At 35.9% G+C, this 23,673-nt stretch overlaps 2 protein-coding genes across 2 annotated transcripts; both read left to right on the top strand.

Annotated features, from left to right (window-relative positions):
• The first annotated feature begins 5,940 nt into the window (after positions 1-5,940).
• Positions 5,941-7,393, top strand: LOC107657654 (apolipoprotein C-I-like). Its single transcript, XM_016445811.1, has 4 exons — positions 5,941-6,036; positions 6,629-6,697; positions 6,832-6,970; positions 7,164-7,393. Exons 2-4 carry the CDS (start codon positions 6,643-6,645, stop codon positions 7,222-7,224), a joined length of 255 nt encoding a protein of 84 aa, XP_016301297.1. The 5' UTR covers positions 5,941-6,036; positions 6,629-6,642; the 3' UTR covers positions 7,225-7,393.
• An 11,261-nt stretch (positions 7,394-18,654) lies between these two features.
• Positions 18,655-21,183, top strand: LOC107657613 (apolipoprotein C-II-like). Its single transcript, XM_016445764.1, has 4 exons — positions 18,655-18,725; positions 19,267-19,329; positions 19,490-19,646; positions 20,636-21,183. The coding sequence occupies exons 2-4, from the start codon at positions 19,281-19,283 to the stop codon at positions 20,730-20,732; spliced, it is 303 nt and encodes a 100-aa protein (XP_016301250.1). The 5' UTR covers positions 18,655-18,725; positions 19,267-19,280; the 3' UTR covers positions 20,733-21,183.
• Positions 21,184-23,673: the final 2,490 nt, after the last annotated feature.

Raw genomic sequence — 23,673 nt, forward strand, 5'->3', positions numbered from 1 at the left:
GTGACCCCCTAGTTTATTTGAATTTATTTTGGGAATGGATAGTAAAACATGATGAAATGTCTGACTTTGATTTTTATATCTCCATGATGAAAACAGCTTATGAGTCATACTAAATTCTGTTTTTTGAAAATGTAAATTTGCAGAAAGTTTTCTGTGAGGGATATATTTAGGGGTAGGTGATAGAATATAGAGTTTGTACAGTATCAGTTATGTGTATGGATAAACCCCCCATATATTGATAAAGTCCTCATAAAAAAAAAACTCAATGTGTTTGTTGGCATAGGTAAAATACAGTAAACACAACTCATAACACTCTAAACACAAGGGTAAAAATTTCTGGAATTAACATACTTAAACTACATCCAAAGGGTATACTTTTAGGGTATATATTTAGACTCTTACACTAAAAACATTTTCTGTCACCCTCTGATAAATCTCACCCTTCTCTGATAAATTCTCTCCTTCAAGCTTTTGCTTTTGCACAGAACTGTTCACTATGAGATCCATGTTTCTCAGCTTTGATTGTCTCAGGATCAAAGGATCTGTTCTCAAAGCACCATCCCCTCTTTCTCTCTCGCTCTCTTTTTCTGCTGCTTTGAATCTCAAGGAAGACATGTTGAGATCTGTTTCCAAATTCCACTTGCTTGCCTGCAGGACTGCTGCACAAGGAACATGCTGTGCCGCTGGTTATGTTCACTGTCTTTGTTTTTTCCTTTTTAATCTCTGCTATCTTGTATTCACGCTCACATAAGCAACACACAAATGCACTGGGACTGCAAACAATGACTTGTACTGTAAAAATTTATTTTTTAAAATTTCACACTGTAAAAAATTATTGTAATTTTAACGGGAAAAAATATGGTAAAAACTTGTTAATGTTAAGTTCCCCTACTATATACGCTGAAAAGTCTATTGGTAAATTTCATAAAATACTGTACATAAATACTGGAAAAAGAACAAGTGATCTTATAATTTACAGTGAAAATGTCATTCTCAGAATTCAGCTGCCACAGTTTGATCTGTCTAGCAGTCGGAAGTACACTATACCAGTAGATGCCACCCTGCCTGTTTTTTTAACTTTCATTTTTCATAATCTAGGAAAGATTTACAGTTTCAGTCTTTGTAATTGTTATAGTCCTGATTGCATGTTCTTAGTTAAACCATTTCTCAGTTCTGGAGTTCAAAGAAAGGTCTGCTTATCTTGGATTTTAAAAAAACATTTGTCTTTGGCAGAATTCTAATCAATCAGGTGCAAATAAAACCACACTTTGTGACCCCCTAGTTTATTTGAATTTATTTTGGGAATGGATAGTAAAACATGATGAAATGTCTGACTTTGATTTTTATATCTCCATGATGAAAACAGCTTATGAGTCATACTAAATTCTGTTTTTTGAAAATGTAAATTTGCAGAAAGTTTTCTGTGAGGGATATATTTAGGGGTAGGTGATAGAATATAGAGTTTGTACAGTATCAGTTATGTGTATGGATAAACCCCCCATATATTGATAAAGTCCTCATAAAAAAAAAACTCAATGTGTTTGTTGGCATAGGTAAAATACAGTAAACACAACTCATAACACTCTAAACACAAGGGTAAAAATTTCTGGAATTAACATACTTAAACTACATCCAAAGGGTATACTTTTAGGGTATATATTTAGACTCTTACACTAAAAACATTTTCTGTCACCCTCTGATAAATCTCACCCTTCTCTGATAAATTCTCTCCTTCAAGCTTTTGCTTTTGCACAGAACTGTTCACTATGAGATCCATGTTTCTCAGCTTTGATTGTCTCAGGATCAAAGGATCTGTTCTCAAAGCACCATCCCCTCTTTCTCTCTCGCTCTCTTTTTCTGCTGCTTTGAATCTCAAGGAAGACATGTTGAGATCTGTTTCCAAATTCCACTTGCTTGCCTGCAGGACTGCTGCACAAGGAACATGCTGTGCCGCTGGTTATGTTCACTGTCTTTGTTTTTTCCTTTTTAATCTCTGCTATCTTGTATTCACGCTCACATAAGCAACACACAAATGCACTGGGACTGCAAACAATGACTTGTACTGTAAAAATTTATTTTTTAAAATTTCACACTGTAAAAAATTATTGTAATTTTAACGGGAAAAAATATGGTAAAAACTTGTTAATGTTAAGTTCCCCTACTATATACGCTGAAAAGTCTATTGGTAAATTTCATAAAATACTGTACATAAATACTGGAAAAAGAACAAGTGATCTTATAATTTACAGTGAAAATGTCATTCTCAGAATTCAGCTGCCACAGTTTGATCTGTCTAGCAGTCGGAAGTACACTATACCAGTAGATGCCACCCTGCCTGTTTTTTTAACTTTCATTTTTCATAATCTAGGAAAGATTTACAGTTTCAGTCTTTGTAATTGTTATAGTCCTGATTGCATGTTCTTAGTTTGTTCTCCAATGTCAGCTTAACAAATTAAAAATAATATATATATATATATATATATATATATATATATATACATGCCAATGTGCATTGGCTCGTTTAGTTTACACTCGAAGTGGATTGGTCCTTCTAAGCGAGATCCCAATTTCGTCGGTCAACCGACGTGACGTCGGGAGTGACCGACTGAAAGGGAATCTGAGTTAATTTTATATATTTTTTATGTATTATATACTGTGTGTGTATATATATATATATATACACACACACACACACACACACACACACACACACAATATAAAATATAACCACAACATAAGCAAGATATATTTAGACATTATGAGTGTACAGACAGTGAGCACGAATGATGTGTTTCTGTCGGGGATCTGCTGCAGGCATCAGTATGGACGTGTATGAGGTCAGAGGTCGTCTGGACGTGATCACACACACACACACACACACACACACACACAGTATATAATACATAAAAAAAAGATTTAAATTTTTTTTTTTAACTCAAATTCTCAGCTTTTTATTTGAATATAAAGTGATATAACGGCACTAAAAGAAAGAAAGAAAGAAAGAAAGAAAGATTGATTACATAACCAGTTGTTATTGAAAACATTGATCATAATTCTGGTTACTCCCCTGTTCCAAGAAGAAAGAGTCCCTTTCTTCACTATAGACTGATGGATCTCTTGGTTAGCTTGAAATACCACAACACTGAATGGTCCTTTTTAATAGCAAACTGATCTGAAGCTTCAGCTTTCAAGCATGCTGGTGACTGGCAGAAAATAACACAAGACAATCTGCAAACACTTTAGAACATAACTGAAAGCCCAGGCCTTTCCTGTTCCTGTTGAGATTAAAATATCTCTTTCATATTTCAGACACGCATACTAATTCATTTTTAACCTTTTTTAATTTAATTTTTCAAGTTAGTACAATTAAATGTCAGTTTGCGTTTAGTTTTTGTTTTGAGAGGCAAACATTTCATGTCATTGGCAAGCAAAACCAGATTTTTTTTTTTTTACAAATTCAAAATGTTTGTATATTAAGAATTACTAACTCTGACACACACCTTTTGTTTTAAAATTCAAACAAAGAACCTGAGATGGCACAGCATGCCACCGACTAGACACGCTGATGAACATTTCTATTCTCACATTAAATGAAAGACTATGGGGCCACTGACTAAATATACGAATTTGAAAGAAAAATAGGTGGCAAATGATGCACCCATAAGAAGGAAATCTGGAAGTGGTTAGCAAGACTTTGTCAAGAAAGGTGCTACAAAGACTGCAGTTAACTGACAAAAGAAACACTTCAAGCCCCCACCGCCACAAACTGTGAGTGATCAGATGTGAGCAGAGGTAACTGCAGATCACTGACTCTCGGCTTGATCCCACATAAACAACATGTCCTCATTTGCACAGAGCCTCACTTCCCCTCTTTTGAGTCTAGACACTTTCAACACTTTTGCATGTTGTCAGCTTTTCACTGTCAGCATTTCCTATCATGATCAAGTCTTTTAATAGATATGCCATATAGTACAAGAAAGTGTGCTATTTTGCAAAAAAGTTACCAAAAAAAGAAATCAATAAAAGCGCAGAGAGATCTTCTTGACCTAGAAAAAAAAATGAAATAAACAGGTCATTGGCCTTTGCCTGGCAAGAGCTGCTGAGATCATGTGTGTGTGTTTGTGTGTGTGTGTCACACAGTCAATTCTGTGTGACAGATTTAAGATCACTGGTGACAAGATTGTAACTCTTGGCCTTTGTGATCTTATTCCACCATGTAAGAATTTAAATGTTATTATACTATTATAATAAATACTGATATATATATATATATATATATATATATATATATAGATAGTGAATTTAATAATTCTATCCTACCGTTCACAAGTTTGTGGTCAGTAATATATTTTAATGTTTTTAAAAGTAATTTAATTGAAGCATACAGTAAAACATTATAATAATATGAACTATTAATACAACTAAAATGTTATTATATATAAGATTAAAGTTTTGTGTTATGTATAGTCCTTACAGTCACTTTAATAATAATAATACTAACAACAATCATTTATTTTAATAAATCTTGGCAATGTATAAATAAATAAAAAATAACTACCTTTCCAGACTCTAAGCATCATAAAATTTAAGTACATTAATAATAAATGCATTTAATTACATTATAGCACATTAGAGGTGATGTGTTTGGATCTTTCAGCAGAGCATATGTCATAAACATAAATACACAGCATTGAACATGCTTTGATTTATAATGCTATTAAGAAGGCTAGTGCATGACACTTGGTCAATAAAAGGTTAAGAGATCTAATCATCTTGCTGACCTAGAATCCAAAGGTGGTTTCAATGCAAGCGATCAGCAGTTACTAAACTCCTGCATCTTTGTTATTCCTGTAGACAGCAACCGGAATGAAACTGAGCTGATTACATAAAAAAACTCCTAAGTTATGCGCCTCCAAATTGGCTCATTGTGTAGTGAAAACCAGGATAAAATTCAGGATAAACATCTAAGGTTAAGAGTATGTTCAGACATCCAGTATTTACTGTATCCAGGAAGACACAAGACAGTATGGACAGTGATCACATACTACCTTCATTAGGAAAAAAGATCCTCTTTAGTTTTATGGACAGTCAAGTGGATGGTGAGTGGATGCTAAGATAGCGTTACATGCACTTTGGTTTCACAAATTGTCCGAATGTTGCCATTTTATTTACTTCCTGTTTCTTCATCTGGTATCAATCCCTAGACACAGTAAAATGGTGTGTTCTCCAATACCGATTAGAGGTTCCTCCAATCACTACTTCCAGTTTCAGGAATGTTTACATAAAATAGTGTAATGCGATCTTTATTTACCACTTTGAATAGATATAATGAAATCGATATATATAAAAAACCTACTCTCAACCATAATGGGAACTAATATTTTAGATCCTTTTTTTTCAGATCCTGAATATTCAATAAGGAATGATTTTACCACAATACTATCCAATTTAGTTTAGGGTTATTTTATTAGCACAGCTTCAAAATTTTTTTGTGCAAAATGGGCTGTAGATACTGAGTTTTGCTAGTGTTTTAACTTAACTGAGAAATGATTTCATTAATTTAGTCCACAGACACAGTTGTTTTGACTTTTAGAATAGTTTTGAAAAAGTGTGTGTTGAGAGAAGCACATAACCAATTGTAAAATCCCCGATAATGAATGGACGTTGTACTATTCACGGCATCAGTGTACCAGATAAAGAAAATACCCTCAGTCTTGTAACATTGTTTCATTTGTTACAGTTATAGTTGTTTCAAAGGTCACTGAACTGATTAATGTGTATTTCTCAGGAATAATTAAACAAAATCTCTGGGAAACAGAGTTTACTCACCTTTAAAAGATGTTCACTATAGCCATTTGTGACATGGCGAAACATAGAAAGAAGATCAACAGAGAGAAGTACAGAGTGATCGCAGGAGGTCTTGATAGGTCAGAGGTGGTGTTATCACACTACGTCAGCTCTGTGCCGCTATAAAGGGCCAAGCCATCTGTGGGGCATTACAATCTCAACCCAATTCTCTCGAGGACTGCGAGAAAGGTATGACAGCTTACATTTATTCCTGTTGTGATAACTTTCCAAACTTTTTACGAAGTACGCAGCGAATCTAGCGAGCTTTACACTGAAACAACAGAATAAACGTTCTTGTCTTAACGTTCAGTAAATAAATACGCAGTCTATTGGCGACATCTAGGTGTCGTTGTTTGCCATCATCGCTAAATTCAGCAGCTTTGAATTATTCTTGTTATTTAACATATAAAAACAGCACCCGCTTGGAAACATAAAAACATAATGTGTTATTATTTAGTTTTGTATTTATCTTGTTTATTTTCATTTTTATTAAAGCGGGCGTCTTCTAGTCTTAAACACGTAAGTAGCCTATGTAATTAAACTTCGTGTTAAAGCAGATGCGTCTTATGATACATATAAAATATATTTCGTTCAAAATATTTAACAACCAGTTAGCTACGAAGTTCCTAATAGGGAAAGGGAAAAACACTTGTCTAGACACTCTAGATGTGATGTATAGGCTTACATTTATTTTTTTACGCTGGCTAGTCATCAAATAATTTTACCCTAAATCGGTCGAAATTACAATTGTCTGTCATGTTTTATTTTCTGTATGTTACAGGAAAGACTGCAAAGATGAAACTGTACCTGGCTGCAGCCGTGCTGATGCTTGTGCTTGCTGTACACACAGGTAAAATCATCCCTCTGATGCTTCCACAGTATACACCTCTTGAATATCCTCAAGGCCTATTAAACAACAATTCGTAGTCGATTTACATTTCATGAGATTTCCACATTAACAATGCATAAATTATATTTAAACAGAGGCCCAGGATGAGCCCACACTGGAGCAGCAATTTGTCAAATTCCAGACCCAGGTGAAGGAGATTGCAGAGGACCTGACAGAGAAGACCAAGACCACCTTCGAACAGCTTGAAAAGAGCGAGTTTGCAGTTAAAACCAAGTAAGATTATCATAATTAACATTTTTTGAAGTTTCATAAAAATGTATTAACATTACATGTTATATTTATTTTTATATCTATGAAATGTATTATTAGGACATTCATGTTGTTTTTGCACTGGCATAGAAGCTGCTTTAATTTCGAATGGTCAGTAAGCGTTTTCTAATATGAATTGGTATGTTTGTCTTGGCAGGAACTGGTTTACTGAGCAGTTTGAGAAGGTGAAGCAGAAGCTGTCTGAATCCTTCAATTAAAGTGAAAACCAATGAACTTATACCCTTCTTCCCTGCAATCTTCAAAAACTGTGTAATCTGTAAAATAGTTTATAATTTTGTTGGATGCTGTTAAATATTGTGGGGGAAAATGTAAAATCTAAATATACATTCTGGATTTTTTTTCAAAAGAATAAACGGTGAAACACAACCAATTTGTTTTTGCATCATTTGTAAGATTGATCATTTAAAATGTGTTCACATTATCAATCTAACAACTGAATATTGAACTATTTTGAATATAAATTATTTGAATTAATATGTATTATTTGCATCAGCCTACATAAGAACAATATGCTACATGAAATAATTTTAAGTCAGTTTTGGTAGTTTATTTCTATAACAAATAAAATAACAAATAAAGAGCAATATTCAAACACTTAAATGAAGACACAGTATCAATGTAACAATTAATAAAGGATCAATCAATATACAATATATAGGCCAGTATGTAAAGTTAAATGCAAATCATAGGTCAAAGGGATTTTAACATCAGACCACATGAGGTTAAAGTCACTGTTTGTCCTCAGTTAATGATCTGAATTAATGATTCCCATGATCAACATCAGTCTGTCCAGTTCAGCAATCAAGTGGACCCCTTTTCCTTGAATTACATCCCACTATTGAATTTTCTGGCCTAAATGCAACAAATGTAAACTTGTTTTTCTGTTCAATGCCTCAGTGGATCAAGGTTGAAACATCCTCCATTTATGCTAACAGTCATAGAAAAAATGCAACTGGTAACAGGAACCATTCTTATGTTATAAAGTAATATTTAAATATGTATTTATAGAAAAACATTATGTATATATATATATACATAATATGTGTATGTGTATATATATATATACACATACACATACACATACACACACACAAACACACACAAAGATAGACATAACGCTTAGAACCATTTTTTTGTTGGTAAAAATACTAATGGCCTAAGACTTATGCACAGTACTGTATACATGTGTGTGTGTGAGTGTGTACAGGATTTTCTACACTGGTGGGGACTTAAACCTGAATACACACCAACTCATGGGGACTTGTGTCACTGTGGGGACCTAAATTGAGGTCCCCATGGGTACGAAAGCTTATAAATCATACAGAATGATTTTTTTTTAGATTGTGTGTGTATCATACATATACATCAAGTGGACACCCCACAAACAAAACTGCCAAAACTACTACTAAAATATGTCATTGTGAATTTGTTTCTCCAACATTTATTATTTATAGTAAAAATATTTATATCACAAACTCCAAATTTGGTTGTTTTTGGTCTCATCTAAGTAAACAGCAGGCAGTGCCTGCTCAGAAATGATGTGTGACCTGTTTCTCAGAATGTGAATTGATTCAAATGCAGCACTACTGCAGCAAGATATCATTCTTCACAGAAAACTCTAAACCATAGAAAAGCTCATCACAAAAACCTCAGAAAAACGTTATAAAATCTGAGAAATCCAGCTGATAGTTCTTCTGAAGACAAAAACACTGCATTTACTTCTACTGCATTAACTCCAAAGGTACACATTTACTATATGTGTTTAAGGTTTACTTGTTACCACCAGACTGTAATAACGTACATGTAAGCAATTCTAGATCTATCACCACCAAGTAGCTAATTCAGTTGTTTATTCTTCCAGATGTCCAGACTGATTTTCTTTGTTTGTCTTTATATATGCATGTATATTTTATTTATTAATTTATATTTATCTAAAAATATCACCAGAAACATCGTTAGCATGCAACTTATTTCTAAATCTTTAAATCTATGGCCCCTTAGTGTGTTTGACATCATCCAACCCGTTGCCCACTTCTGCTCCAGACAATACTGGTGTCAGACTCTGTTCCATGTTTTGTGTGTGTCCTGCTCCCCATGTGCCTTCCCATGCCCTTATTTGGTTAGTTTCCTGTTCCTGTCCAGATTAGTTTAGTTCATTTGTCCCAGGTGTTTCCCTTGATGTTTCATTGCTCCCAGGTGTGTCTCGTCATCCCCTCCTCCTGTGTGTGTATAAAAAGTGTTCCCAGTCCCAAGTTCTCTGTCCGTTGTTGAACGTCTTCCTGTGTTCGTCTCCCTTGGTTCCTTGGTGGTAATAAAGTCCTGTTAAACGTATTCTCCAGCGTCTCCTCGTTCCTCGTGTGTGTGCATCGTGACAACTGGACTTCTTGAAAGAGCAAAGCAAGTGTACAGGCACAGCTAAAAGATATTGTTTATTCACTGCTACATTTCTTACATAAAATGCACCCATGCGTTTAATGTGTGCATAAAATGCACATACATGCGTTTAATGTGTGAACATGTTGTTCTACATTTTATTCTACTTCTGTTTGCTTGTGTGTTTGTTACAGGGACACAAAGGTTAAAGTTCTAAATCTTGGTGGTATAGTGGCTGGTTTGCATCTCAAACCTGTAACTGACTCTTACATGGAGTGGGCAAAAGACCATGCAAGTTCCCTGTGGGAGAGAGTGAAAAGCAGAGTGACCACCTTCAGATCATCCCAAGATCAATAAGCAGAGCAATTCATAGGGACCAATCCCAATCAAACCTCATAGAATTTTTTTAATTGTGGAATTAATACACCAAATCATACCTCCAATGTAGTCATGCCATTGTAATGATGCACAACTAAACAAAGTGCAATTCCACTATGCCCAAATGTACATGACGATTATAAATGAATAATACAATTATTTTTCTGTACGTTTCCTTTTAACACTAAATTAATAAAAATGGATAATGTCACAAAAAATGGATTGTTGAATCTTGCATGAGAAATGCATGGATGAAGTAAACAGAAAAAAAAGTTAAAGAAGAAGACAAAGGACAAAAAAAAAATATGTAAAATGAATGGAAACAATAAATATTTGACCAATAATTTAATGTAATTAATATTATGAAAAAGGAAGAAAAAAGGCCCACAGGTTGTAGATTAGACACGTTATGTTCCAAAGTGGAAAGTTCACTAGGGTCTGCTTCTGTCAATTTGGCATGTGGAAAGTTTTTCACAACCTTTGGACAGCCTTTGCTTAACCCTCATTAGTTTATGCACATTAAAGTCAGGAATATTGATTCTGGCACTCAAAAATGAAACAGCTGTCTGAGCACAATCAGTAAATTTAGTGCTGAATAGGTTAATTTTTTTTTTATATGTTTATAGGAATGTATTCTATACAGATATTAACTGTAATTAACTGTAAGCCAACTAAATATTCCTTCTGAACAATATGTACAGTGAAAACTGCAAATAAATTTGAACTGGCTTCTAGATCTAATATCACTCTATTAGTGGGTAGAGAAAAGATATAGGTAATAAAAAAGGTAAATAGTTTCCATATTATATTTGAATAATTTGTTTTGGCATCAGTACAGTAACAATTTAAAAGCCAATCATATAGCTTTACATAATATCACACTTACAGCCAAAACTGGACCTGTAATTGGGGGGTAATTGAAAACGGGTAATTCTTGTCTTGAATGCACCTTATGTTTCTTTGTATAAATGTACCTGTTTAGTGTATAAATTTATCCTAAATGCATCTGTAATGTTCTAACAAATACAGAGGGCATGTGAATATCCTCGATTAGTGATTTCATAAGTATCCTCTAATGCCTTATTAATACACTCAAAGGGAGCAGTGGACTTTGAGTAGGTAAACCATGGTGTACATGTTGCCCTGTAGGAACAGTAGGTCCACCCGTGTGTATGTGTGTGTGTGTGTGTATGCATGCAGCAAGATTGTGTGACTGATTTTGAGTTATTGAGTGTGTGTGTGTGTGTGTGATGATGATGTTTGCTTGGTCAATCGGTCAGGCAGATATAGGGATGGACGGTAGACAATATAACTGCAGATGCAACCACTGCAGTTGACTCCAGTCCATTATTTCTCTCTACAGGAATCTCACTAGCACAAGGTAAAGTGAGTCTTCACCATGTTGCTCTTATACATGCATGCATTAACATTTAATGATAAAATTACTTACAATGCATCACTATTTTAAAATGCAAAAGACTATATTAAAACTGCTGCATTAAAACAGTTGAATCTTTGGTTTGTGCATGTTAAAAATGACAAGTGTTGAAAATTTGTGATATTTACATTCACTGACATGTTCAGCAAGCATATGACGTCTAAATTTTTGTTTTTCTTCTCCTAGATGAAGCTGACATTCGCTCTCATTCTTGCACTCCAAGGTAAAAACTAGTTCTTGAAAATTTGTCTCTCTTTGTTAACTGGTGCACAACTGAAAAAAAGAATTAAACATATTAGAACAGAAGGCTTGAGGCCTGTTCATCTCAGTTTGGCAAGATTATGACCTTACTGGAAATTTAAGGCAGATTTAGTTCATTTGAAGCCATCAAATAACAGAACAGAGTAAAATAACAGAAGTCACCGGGTTATTTGCATTTAGTTTTGTAGGGTGAAATTGAGACACTTTTTGCCATAGAGATGACTGGGAGACCGTCTCATTTATCCTGAATTAATCCTATACATGAATGATTGACATGTAGGTGGCATCTCAGCATGAAGCCATGTTAAGGGGAACAGCGATTTACTAGACGCACATACAATTGTGCAGACCTTTATCTGGTCCAAACTATCCTTTTTTACACGTTTCCATGAAAAACAAGACTTTATACACATAGTAATCAGGAACTTTACAATAAATGTGTGTAAACATGCTGTTTAAGGTGGGCACATGGATGTTTTATATTATTCTAAAACTCTTTTCTTCCTCTTGTACTGTCGGCGTGTGTGTGGGCACAGCAATGGTCCGAGCCTGACAAGGAGTTAGTGGAGAAATATGAGGGGCTGAAGGCAGTTTTCTTTAAGAGGCTTGTCAATGCTTGGGAAAAAGCCAAAGATTCCATTCAACCAGCGCTAGAGAGCGCACCAACAGGAGGACAAGCCAAGGAGATTTTTTAAGAAATTAGGAAAAGCCCAAGAGTGGAAAGTGCCATCAAAATTATAAGGTGAGGGATGCCTCAAACTGGTCATCTTACTGCATCACCGATTCCATATCATTCTAACAACCTTCATTCCAGTTATTCCATGTGAGTAAATCTATTATGTTTTGTGTGCTCCTTTCAGTGGTCTGGCCTCTGAGCTTGAGCCTGTTGTGAACAACGCTCGCATGGCTCTTCTCGGTGCTTACGGCCACTATCTGCGGCCCTACGTTGGAGAACACCTGGACAAAGCAATTACCAACATCAAGCCAGTGCTGGATACTGTCCTGCCTCATGAGGGTTAAGAGTCTGCAGCTCATCAACCACTGACTCCTTCAACCCAGCAAAAATGTAATTTCATTGCTTCAATAATGGATCCAAATCTGAAACTATCTGACAGCTGTGTGTCCAGCATGTCGGTGCAGTTTTTTTTGCATGTATATACTGTATCTGTGTATTTCATACTGTTCTGTTCAGTGCAGGAAAAACATAACATCCGGTCTAGCATTAATAGAGTATGAATTATATGCTTTTTTGTGCCTCATAAAGAAACAACAAGACTCATACTAAATAAAAACATCTGTAAAACGCAAACCCAAGTTTTGAGTGTGATTAACTAGAACGGGTACTATAGCAAAACTAAAACTAAAACATGGGTACATTTATGTTAACATACTATAAGGTATTTATTTAAACAATATCATTTAGTGGTTTATTCCAAACCTGAAAGGTCAGTGTTCACAAGTGCATTCCACTCTTGTGTAATGACCAATAATGAGCTGCACAGTCCCTCTCTAGTCTGACATGAACATAAGAATTACATTCTTTAATATACATATTCACAAAATCTGAACAAATGTGTAATTCAACCGAACAGAAATCAAAGAATATGCTAGAAAGCAACCATTGCTATTCATTCTCTGCCTGTCACTGATAACTAGTTTCATACAATTTTCACTTTTGGTTATTTGGATTATAGTTAATGGAAATGTAGCTTCTGTCATATTTAATGTAATGAGATTTTATAATAGTTATATAGTAGTTTAGGAGCAATAATAATTTTGCTTTTTTGAGAGTGTGAATAAAACAAATACTACTACTATTACTACTACTACTACTACTACTAATAATAATACTAAAAATAATGTAAGACAAATGATACTATTATATTTGCTCATACTTTGCGAACATCCCACTAATGATAATAATTAAAACTGGGAGCATAACTTATCCAGCGTTTGTACTACCCACGTAAATGATGCTTCAAATCCAGCAGTTTACTGAGGAGAGGTAGTGTATACTATTACCAACGGGACATGATGATGAAGATGTTAAAAAGAAGAAAGAAAATTCCACTCACATATTAAATAGTACAAGCCTTACTTGTCAAAGAGACTTTGTAAGCAACAACCCAGAACACCCATGCAAAGCTGATCCTCCCTATACACAAAGTACGCAAGCTGCGTAGGGCCCCCGAAACACCAGGGGGCCCCCTTGCTCTCAAAGATGATTTAATTTTAGTTTCGTTTTTTAATTTGGCCACTGGTTATGAAAACATGAATGTTCATTTCTTTTAATGCAGTGCGCTGTCGCCCATAAAAATCAATCAAATCATGTAACGTGAATGTCATACAGTGTCTTGCTCGATGAAAAAAAAAAAAAAAACAAGTTGAAAGCTTACCGAGCCGCGGAAGAGACACTGTTTCTCAAGTGCTTTCCGTGAGCGCGATTCGAGATGGAGTGAACACGGACAAAGGCGTTTCATTAATTCATAACTGAATGACCTGGTTTCATCCAGAAGACTCAGCAACCCCTGCTGCTCTCTCTAACAACTTCTCTTTCTCTCACACTCCCCGTCAGGTTGGGTGGGGTGGGGGTACTGGTCTCCTCATTTCTAACAACTGGAAATACTCAACCCACTCTCCCTCCCCCTATGCAATAATAACTCATTTGAATCTCATGCTATTACCGTAATGGCTCCTATAAAACTCCATGTTGTAGTAATTTATCGCCCTCCTGGTCAACTGGGCACCTTTATAGAGAAGCTGGATGGGCTGCTGTCCTCATTCCCTGAGGATGGCAGTCCACTTGTAGTCTTTGGCGAGAAACCTTACGCTGCAGACTTCCACTAACTTCTAGCTTCATTTGATTTCAAACGGCTTACCATCACAAGCACTCACAAATCAGGTAACCAGCTTGACTTAATTTGCACACGCAATTGTATTGCAGACAACATTTTGGTAAAACCAATACACATCTCTGATCATTTCTTTATTACATTTAACCTACATCTTACTACCCGTGTGCCACCAACCCCTCTACCGGTTACTTTTAGGTGAATCCTACACTCCTCTTCACCCTCCCATCTTTCCTCTGTAGTGTCTTCCTCTCTTGCCTTACCCACCCTTTTCTTATCTCTGGACGTGAATGCAACAACTAATACTTTATGCTTCACTTAAACTTCTTGTCTAGACGATATATGTCCTCTCTCCTCCAGGCCAGCACATGCTACCCATTCTAACCTCTAGCTATCCGATGTTCTTTGAGAACATCGATCCAAACTCAGGACAACAGAGAGAAAATAGCGCAAATCAAAAGATCCATCGGACCTGAGTATGTATCAGTCTTTGCTTTCATCTTTCTCTGTTGAAGTCCATACTGCCAAATCTTCATGTTTCCACAAGATCAACAGCGCTTCAGACACATGCAATCTCTTCAAAACATTAAATTCTCTCTTCTGTCCCCCTCCACCACATCTTTAACAGCTGGTGATTTTGCTATTTTCTTCACAGACAAAACTAAAACCATTAGCAGTCAGTTCTCAGCTCCATGCACACAGGAACACAAATCAACCACATCCACTACTAAAACTCTTTTTTCCTCCTTGTGCCCCCTCACTGAGGCAGAAGTATCTAAACTTCTCCTCTCCAGCCATCCTGCCCTCTAGACCCAATACCCTCACACCTTCTCCAAGCAATCTCTCTTACACTCTTACCAGCAATCACACATATCATCAACACATCTCTTCTCACAGGCATTTTTCCCCACTGCATTCAAGCAGGCTCGGGTAACCCCACGGCTCAAAAAACCTGTCTCTCTCCTTCCATTCATAGCGAAAACACTTGAACGAGTCGTTTTCAACCAGGTATCATTATTTCTTTCACAGAATAACCAACTGGACAATAACCAGTCAGGTTTCAGAAGTGACCATTCATCTGAGACTGCATTACTGTCAGTCACTGAAGCCTTGCGGATTGTGAAAGCTGATACTAAATCATCAGTTCTCATTCGGCTGGATCTATCTGCTGCTTTTGACACTGTCAATCATCAGATCCTCCTGTCCACCCTCTCATCGCTGAGCATCACAGGGACTCCACTTCGCTGGTTTGAATCCTATCTCACAGGTATGTCTTTCAGGGTGGCCTGGGGAGGGGAGGTATCCAAAGCACATCAACTGTTCACTGGGGTTCCTCGGGGAACAGTTCTTTGACCCCTCCTCTTCTCCATATATACTGCATCACTGGGACCTATTATACAGGCACATGGTTTCTCTGACCATTGCTATGCTGATGACACACAGCTCTATCTTTCATTTCAACCAGATGATCCAACGTTAGCTGCACGGATCTCAGACTGCCTGGCGGACATCCCGGCATGGATAAAAGAACATCACCTACAGCTAAACCTGGCAAAGACTGAGCTTCTCGTCTTCCCTGCCGCACCGACTCTACATCATGATTTCACCATCCAGCTAGGTTCATCAACAATTACGCCATCAAGTTCGGTCAGAAATCTTGGTGTAATCTTTGATGACCAGCTGACTTTCAAAGACCACACTGCAAAAACCGCTCGATCATGCAGGTTTGCATTGCACAACATCAGAAAGATCAGGCCCTTCCTAATGGAGCATGCTGCACAACTTCTTGTCCAGGCCCTTGTCATCTCTAGGCTGGACTACTGCAATGCTCTTCTGGCTGGACTTCCATCATGTGAAATCAAACCTCTACAAATGATTCAGAATTCAGCAGCATGACTGGTCTTCAACGAACCGAAAAGGGCCCATGTCACACCTCTCTTTATCTTCCTGCACTGGCTACCAGTTGCGGCTTGCATCAAGTTCAAGACATTGATGCTTGCGTATAGAACAACCACGGGCACAGCACCCTCCTATTTCTACTCACTCTTACAAATATACATCCTCTTCAGAAGCCTGAGATCTACAAGTGAGCAACGCCTCATGGTACCATCATAGAGAGGCACAAAATCACTTTCCAGAACATTTTCATTCACCGTTCCCGGCTGGTGGAATGATCGTCCCACCCCCATCCGAAATGCTGAATCCCTGACAATTTTCAAGCATCAGCTGAAAACTCATCTCTTTCATCAACACTTGACTGCATCCCAGTATTAAAATAATAATAATAATAAAAATTTTGCTTTCTCTTTCCCTAATCCCTCCCTCTCTAGCTGCTTTCTCTTTCCCTAATCCCTCCCTCTCTAGCTTGTACTAACCTGAACAATGTCTTTATATTACAAGCCCTTCCTGTTTATTTGCCTCTTTATGATGAATTGCTTGTTGTATTCCTCAATTGTAAGTTGCTTTGGATAAAAGTATCCGTAAAAGTATCTGCAAGTATCTGGATAAAAGTAAATGTAAATAACATCAATGATGCAAGCTTATTAATTTATTAACAAATTCAAATTCTGCTGTAAATCAGCTCTATAAAGACATAGGGTCCTTATTCAGCATTGAGTGAGTTCAGTGTTGATCTAGTCCAGTTCAATAACTGTGTAAGATTCATCAATTATAAAATTAATTTCATTAAGCTATAAAGCAGCTCTACAGAAGACAATAGTGTCACCATACAGCTCAAGTTTTATTCTTATCTGATAGTGTCAGTGCAGTCAAATCGATAATATTACTGAATATTGAGTATCTTTTAACCCCAACTAAGCAAGCCATAGGCAACCATAAAGAGCACCCTAGCAGTCTAGTGTGTCAATGTTAAGGTGTAGAATGATCTAACTGACTGAAGCTCTGCCCATGGTTTTTAAAGAAATAATGCCCTCAAATGTGCAACAAGAGTGAGTTACCTACAGTGATAATGTGGAAATCAAAACCAAAGCTCTCAACGGTTTCTCAGTGTTAACCACCTGCTGAGGTTCATTCGAGTGACTGGGTTTATTGCATAACACATCTCTCTCATTCTCTCTCATACACACACAATAATATACAGTACAGTGCATATATAAAATATTTATCATTATACATTTTTTTTACATTTTCCAACAAACCAACCAAACACCTAAAATGTTTGCATGAAACCTGCTTCACTGGATCATCACTAAGTTTCAATGAAACCTCACTATGATTTCTCATTATGATATCTGTCCTACTGCCAAAGTCATCGTCACTCCCTTGTTTCTTTTTAGTTCAATATCACATTAATCAACGCCTTAATCTTTCCACCGAAACTAAAACTAAAACAGCTGATATCTGCCCTGGACATCCTGCTTAAGCTCGTAGCTGTTATTTGGAATATAGCTGGTTATTAGCTGGTTGACCAAACACAGTGTTCCAAAACATCAGCTTGACGGTGTCCCCTGGAATGACCAACCGGTGGCTTGTTTCTTGCTGGTCCATGTTATTATACAATCCTACACTCTTAAAAATAAAGGTTCCAAAAGGAGGTTTCCATAGAAATACCATGGAAGAACCATTCTGGGTACTCCAAAGAACATTTCAGTAAAAAAACAAAACAAAAAAAAAAACATTTTTATAAGTGTGATGAACATTTTAATAATTAAAGAACCCTTTTCCACATTAAAAAACCTTTTGTGCAATGGAAAGTTTCCATGGATGTTAAAGGTTCTTCATGGTACCATAGATGCCTATAAAAAATTATATAAAGTGTATTTATGTTGGTGAAGAAATTGATTTCACAAACTCAAAAACATCTCATCTTGTACAGACACAAAGAAAGATCTAGATACACACACACAAACAAACACTTTTGCAAAAAATAACCTTAAGTAGTGTCAACAGGCTGACGTGTATATGGTGAAACAGACTTAGGACTTTATTTGGAAACGTGTTGAAGTTCATTTACACAAGACAAAAAGAGCCTGTGAGCACTTATCTGTCTGCTGGTGGATGAGGAACAGAATATAAAAGACTCTATCATAGTGTATTATCACATTAAGAGCTCAGACAGGAGCTTTACTAATTCTTAAATGTCAGACAGTTGATCAAAGTCAGTGAGTTTGTTTAATGTGATCAATCAGTATGTCTATTTGTGTGAAGAGCCGTATCTTTTTAACAGGTAAGCTCATTTTAGTCTTTCTTATCTAACAACAAACTCCAGCAAAAAGCACAGCCCCACATAAACACACACACACACATAATATTTATCTGAGACAGTTGCACTTTGGCTCTTGAGTTATCAAGTCAATAAATCTGTACCCATATATAAGACAGGCCAAAGAGTTTTTGCCGCTAACCCGTCTGACACACTTTCCGCAGAGGAGAAACTGTGAGTACAGCCATATTTTCCCTCTTCTATTAAAGGGCATTAAAAAATTTTCAGATATTAGAACAGATTTTAGGATTCTTGACTGTTTAGCATCTATGAATCCATAAACCTGCTGAATGCCTAAAACCCACATGACGTAAGTCTGTATAGAGGACTGTACAGATAATATTGCTGCATTTAGTATGTTTTGACGCCTCAATGTTATTGCAAATATAATACATAATATACATACGGTTTTCTTAAACATTATGATTTTTTCACTACCTTTATTAAATGAGCAAATGGTAACTGTCTTACAAAAACAAAGAAAACTAATAATCGATTAAATAAATCAAAAATTGTTTTATGCCACTAAAAGTGCTTCATCAGTAAAAGCATAATCTAGTGTAACAGCATATACAGTATATGCTTTTTATAGTCTATTGATTACTAAATAAGTGACTGCATACACTAAAAATAAAATAATGCCCTCTGGTGGCCACATTTATATTCTCACACTTGGACTGCTGTCATCTGACCAGTGTTTTACTAAATCCCTCAGAGATACCTGCCATTATGAACAAGCTACTGGTTATCACAGTTGTCATTGCTCTCCTTGCTCTGGGTATGTACAGACACACATTCATAAACATACTTAGTTTGAATTTTTATTATGTATGCTTTGCTGCTAATGAAGTAACATAAAATGACACTGAAACATGAAAATAAAGAATGATTTTTTTAAAACTCGTCTCACTCCCTCAAACGTTGGCTCGCCCCTGCAGGAGCAGAGAGCTTTCGCGTGCCCAGGCAGGCTGAGGAGGAAAAGGGAACCATTGCCACTGTGGTGAACACACTTAAGTCCTACTATGACCAGAGTGTTGACACTGCCAGCGGCTATGTAGAGACCATCAAGGGCTACAAACTGGATGAGAAAGCCAAGTAAATCTAATTTTATACATTACCTTAGTCCGTACTTACAAACATTCCCTTCTGGGCTTTTAGACACAGGCACATGTGTAGCTTCCTATTGCAATACATGGGCAATGATGAGATTTTAACAAAATAGTTCACCCCAATAATGAAAATTTACTGAAAATATACTCACACTCAGGCCATCCAAGATGTAGACGAGTTTATTTATTCATCGGAAGAGATTTGGAGAAATTTAGCATTATATCACTTGCTCACACATGGATCCTCTGCAGTGAATGGGTGCCGTCAGAATGAGAGACCAAACGACTAATAAAAACATCATAATAATCCACAATCATCACAACTCCAGTCCATCAATTGATGTCTTGTGTAGTGAAAAGCTAGGTGTTTGTAAGAAGTGTTTATAATAAAGATCAATGCATTTTTAAACTTCAAACCATTGCTTCTGGCTAAAATACGAGTCCTCTATCCATAATATTGCTTTCTTCAGTGAAAAAGTCATTTCGTCTGAATCAGGAGAGAAATATGGACAGATCAAGTAGAGTTTACAAGCAAAAACAGTCCAGAACAGTTCTAAACAAGAATGTTGGTGAGAGGACAACAGGAGATGGAGTTTTTCACTGGAAGAAATATTATAATGGATTATGGACTTTTTAAGCCAGAAATCTGGCCAGCTTTTTCACTACACAAGATATTAATTTATGGACTGGAGTAATTTTGAATATTGGTGGATTATTTGGGTGTTTCTTACCAGCTTTTTGAACTCCCATTCTGACAGCACCCATTCACTACAGAGGATCCATTTGATGAGCAAGTGATGTAATGCTAAATTTCTCCAAATCTGTTCCAATGAAGAAAGAAACTCATCTACACCTTGGATGCCCTGAGGGTGAGTACATTTTTAGCAAGTTGTCATTTTTAAGTAAACAATTCCTATTAAGTTCCTGAAAATGACGAATTTTGTTCTGACATTTTGCCTTTCCTCCCTCATCAAGGTACCTGTATGAAGACACAGTTCGAGCTGTCAGCACCTACACTGGCATCTTCAACGACCAGCTATACCACATTTTGTACCCTCAAGACAGCTCCTAAATCACATAGTATCACACCTCAACAAGACTTCAACTCTTTCTGGTCCTGAGTCCGTCACCACACTTGAACCACAATCATATGTATCCCACAAGGCGGCGGCACAGTCTGAGGTGAAAACATGACTGTTGAACTCTTGTTGAACTGTTGAACTCTTGTCTCCCAATGGCCTGTTACCTTTGCTCTGTCAAAATACTGCAAAAGCACATAGCACCCTGACACATCTGCACATAGCACCCTGACATCGGTGGATAAATATAATGTGAAGTTCTGGGGTAAAATCAGGTATAATGCTCAAAACAATCTGTTTTTGGATGAAGGTTAAAACAGAATCATCGACTATTTCATTGTAGTTTATCTGTACAGATTAAAGAAACCCTTGTATTATCAACTTTTAGTGGTTCTGTGTCCATGAGCATTAACAAAAAAAATAAAACTCCACATTTGTAGAAAATCATGTTGTTTTCTTTGCTTGTGAGCCTTTACATAAGCCAAACCAGATAACAGATCTAAAATATAGAAACTCTAAATACCAATAATCTGGACGCTTAAGTGCAACAAAATATCCAAGTTTTAACACTGCCAATAAGAATTACTTGTAATTGGATTCCTTTCCATGGCATCTGCAAATATAAGCCTTTTTAGCGGGATCAAAACGGTTATTAGCAATTGTTTACATTAGGTCTTTCGACTGAATACAATCAATCTCTCTCTCTCCGAGGAGGAGACTGGTTAATCAGTTAATAAGTACAATTTGTCACGACTGACTAATTGAGGAATTTCAGTTTAATGAGCTTTTTTAATTAAATGACCTTTTAGTATCATGAGCTGGTGTTCTTGATTTAATAAATCATAGAGAAAAAAAAAATAACACAAAATAAGTCTGTACATCTGGCATCAGACATTGTTGAAACAGATAAGCTGTAACAAATAATGATTATGCAACAGATTCACTTTTTCAAGCTTTACCTATGCTGGAAATGAAACAGCAAAACGTTCTTCATGTACCCATCCACATATCCGAGAACAAAAAAAAGGGGTATTCAAGACCTAGAATAGATTTATTTATTTATGGTTACTTTACAAAACATTCTGTGACATTTTTATTAGATATAAAGTATAATAAATGACACAACAAACTGTGTCAGTACCAAAAGTTCTATAATCATCATCATCAAGACAAGGCTGCATTTATATGATAAAAATGTTGTGACTTATTATTACAATTTAAAACAACTAAAACTACTTGAAAATGTAAATAATTCCTGTGATTTAGGTTTTTAGCAGCCATTTCAGTGTTGCATGATCCTTCAGAAATCTTAATATGTTGGTTTGTTGCTTCATTTCTTATCAATGTTTTAAAGTTGTGCTGCTTAATATTTTTTGGAGAATCATTTCTACTATCTAGCATCATTACAATCATTTAGACTATCCTGTTTTAAAGATGTAAAGCCTACACAAGAATACAGTCACAAATCTGGACAAACCCATGGAGGTTCCAGACACTCCATATGAAACACTGGAACCTTGTAATCATGCTCTCTATACACACTCATTTTCAGTGTTGGGGGTAATATATTACAAGTAACTCAAGTTACGTAATCAGATTACTTTTTTCAAGTAACTAGTAAAGTAACGCATTACTTTTTAATTTACAAGAGAATATCTGAGTTACTTTTTCAAATAAGTAACGCAAGTTACTTTTTTTTTTTCCAATGTATTGATTGACAGCTCTCCTGTCCCCATGTTGAGAGAAATCAGATTTTACTGTAGCTCTAAAACAAATATGAATATGCATTAATTCATTTCACTCACACACAAAAAAAAACAGATTCAGTATTCCTCAAAATGAATAAAAATAATGCAACTCAGAATATGACGCAAACCTGCAATAATTAAATGTTAAACAACACAAATATCCTTTATGTATTTAATCCAATTCTGTTAACCAATGTCTTTGCTTCTGACCTTCGATGATCCAGTTCAACCGTACTAATAAGCAAAAATTACTCTAGACAAACATTTGTGTTTTTTTTATTGATGAAGTGTTGAAATTTCTTCTTCTGCATTCTACTGTACGGACGTAAATTTACTTTCCCTTCAGCCTGAGGCTTATTCATTTCACTTTTGGTGTGAAAAGGCTTTTATATTTGCCAAAAATATAACTTTATTTTAAAATCAAACAAGCAAGCCCTGTCCAGATTTTAAAAGTAATGCAAAAGTAACGTAACGCATTACTTTCCATAAAAAGTAACTAAGTACCGTAACTAGTTACTTTTTTATGGAGTAACGCAATTATTGTAATGCATTACTTTTAAAAGTAACTTTCCCCAACACTGCTCATTTTAGGTTTAAATATTTATAGTCACCAGGTTTGCACAAACAAAGCTAGGGGCAGAGAGAAAGTGGTCGGCCTTGGCACACAGCAGGCATTGTACTTTGCTCCAGGGCAACAGCTGAATTCAGATGAGAAGCGTTCTGACAGGGATTCAAACCAACAACCTTCCTGATTAGCCACCTGCCACCTCGAAAATACAATAAACTATCATCTATACTTTCTACTAAGTAGTGATTGATTTCAGACCTCCTGTCAGTGTCATTATCACAATTATGAAATCAAAATACAATTGTGGTATTAATCCAATTCTTTTGATTATATTCATGATTAGAATGAGATTATTTGGATATTTAAAACCATTTCATTCACCCATATTAGCAATATCACAAGCACATTAAATGAACTCTATCAAAATCTTAAATCTGTTTAATAACAGAATCTAAAGAGTGTTTGGACACAAGTGAGTTTTAAATGCATTTATTAAGTCTGATAAGTAAAACAAACATGAATGTACTCTAATAAAATTGTGCAACAGTGACATTTAATTATTAACTAATGTTACTGACCATCTTGTTAGCCTTTCACATAGTATAAAAAGGGTGAAAA

This window comes from Sinocyclocheilus anshuiensis, unplaced genomic scaffold (genome assembly GCF_001515605.1).
Source record: "Sinocyclocheilus anshuiensis isolate Anshui unplaced genomic scaffold, SAMN03320099.WGS_v1.1 scaffold43, whole genome shotgun sequence".
Lineage (NCBI taxonomy): Eukaryota > Metazoa > Chordata > Actinopteri > Cypriniformes > Cyprinidae > Sinocyclocheilus > Sinocyclocheilus anshuiensis.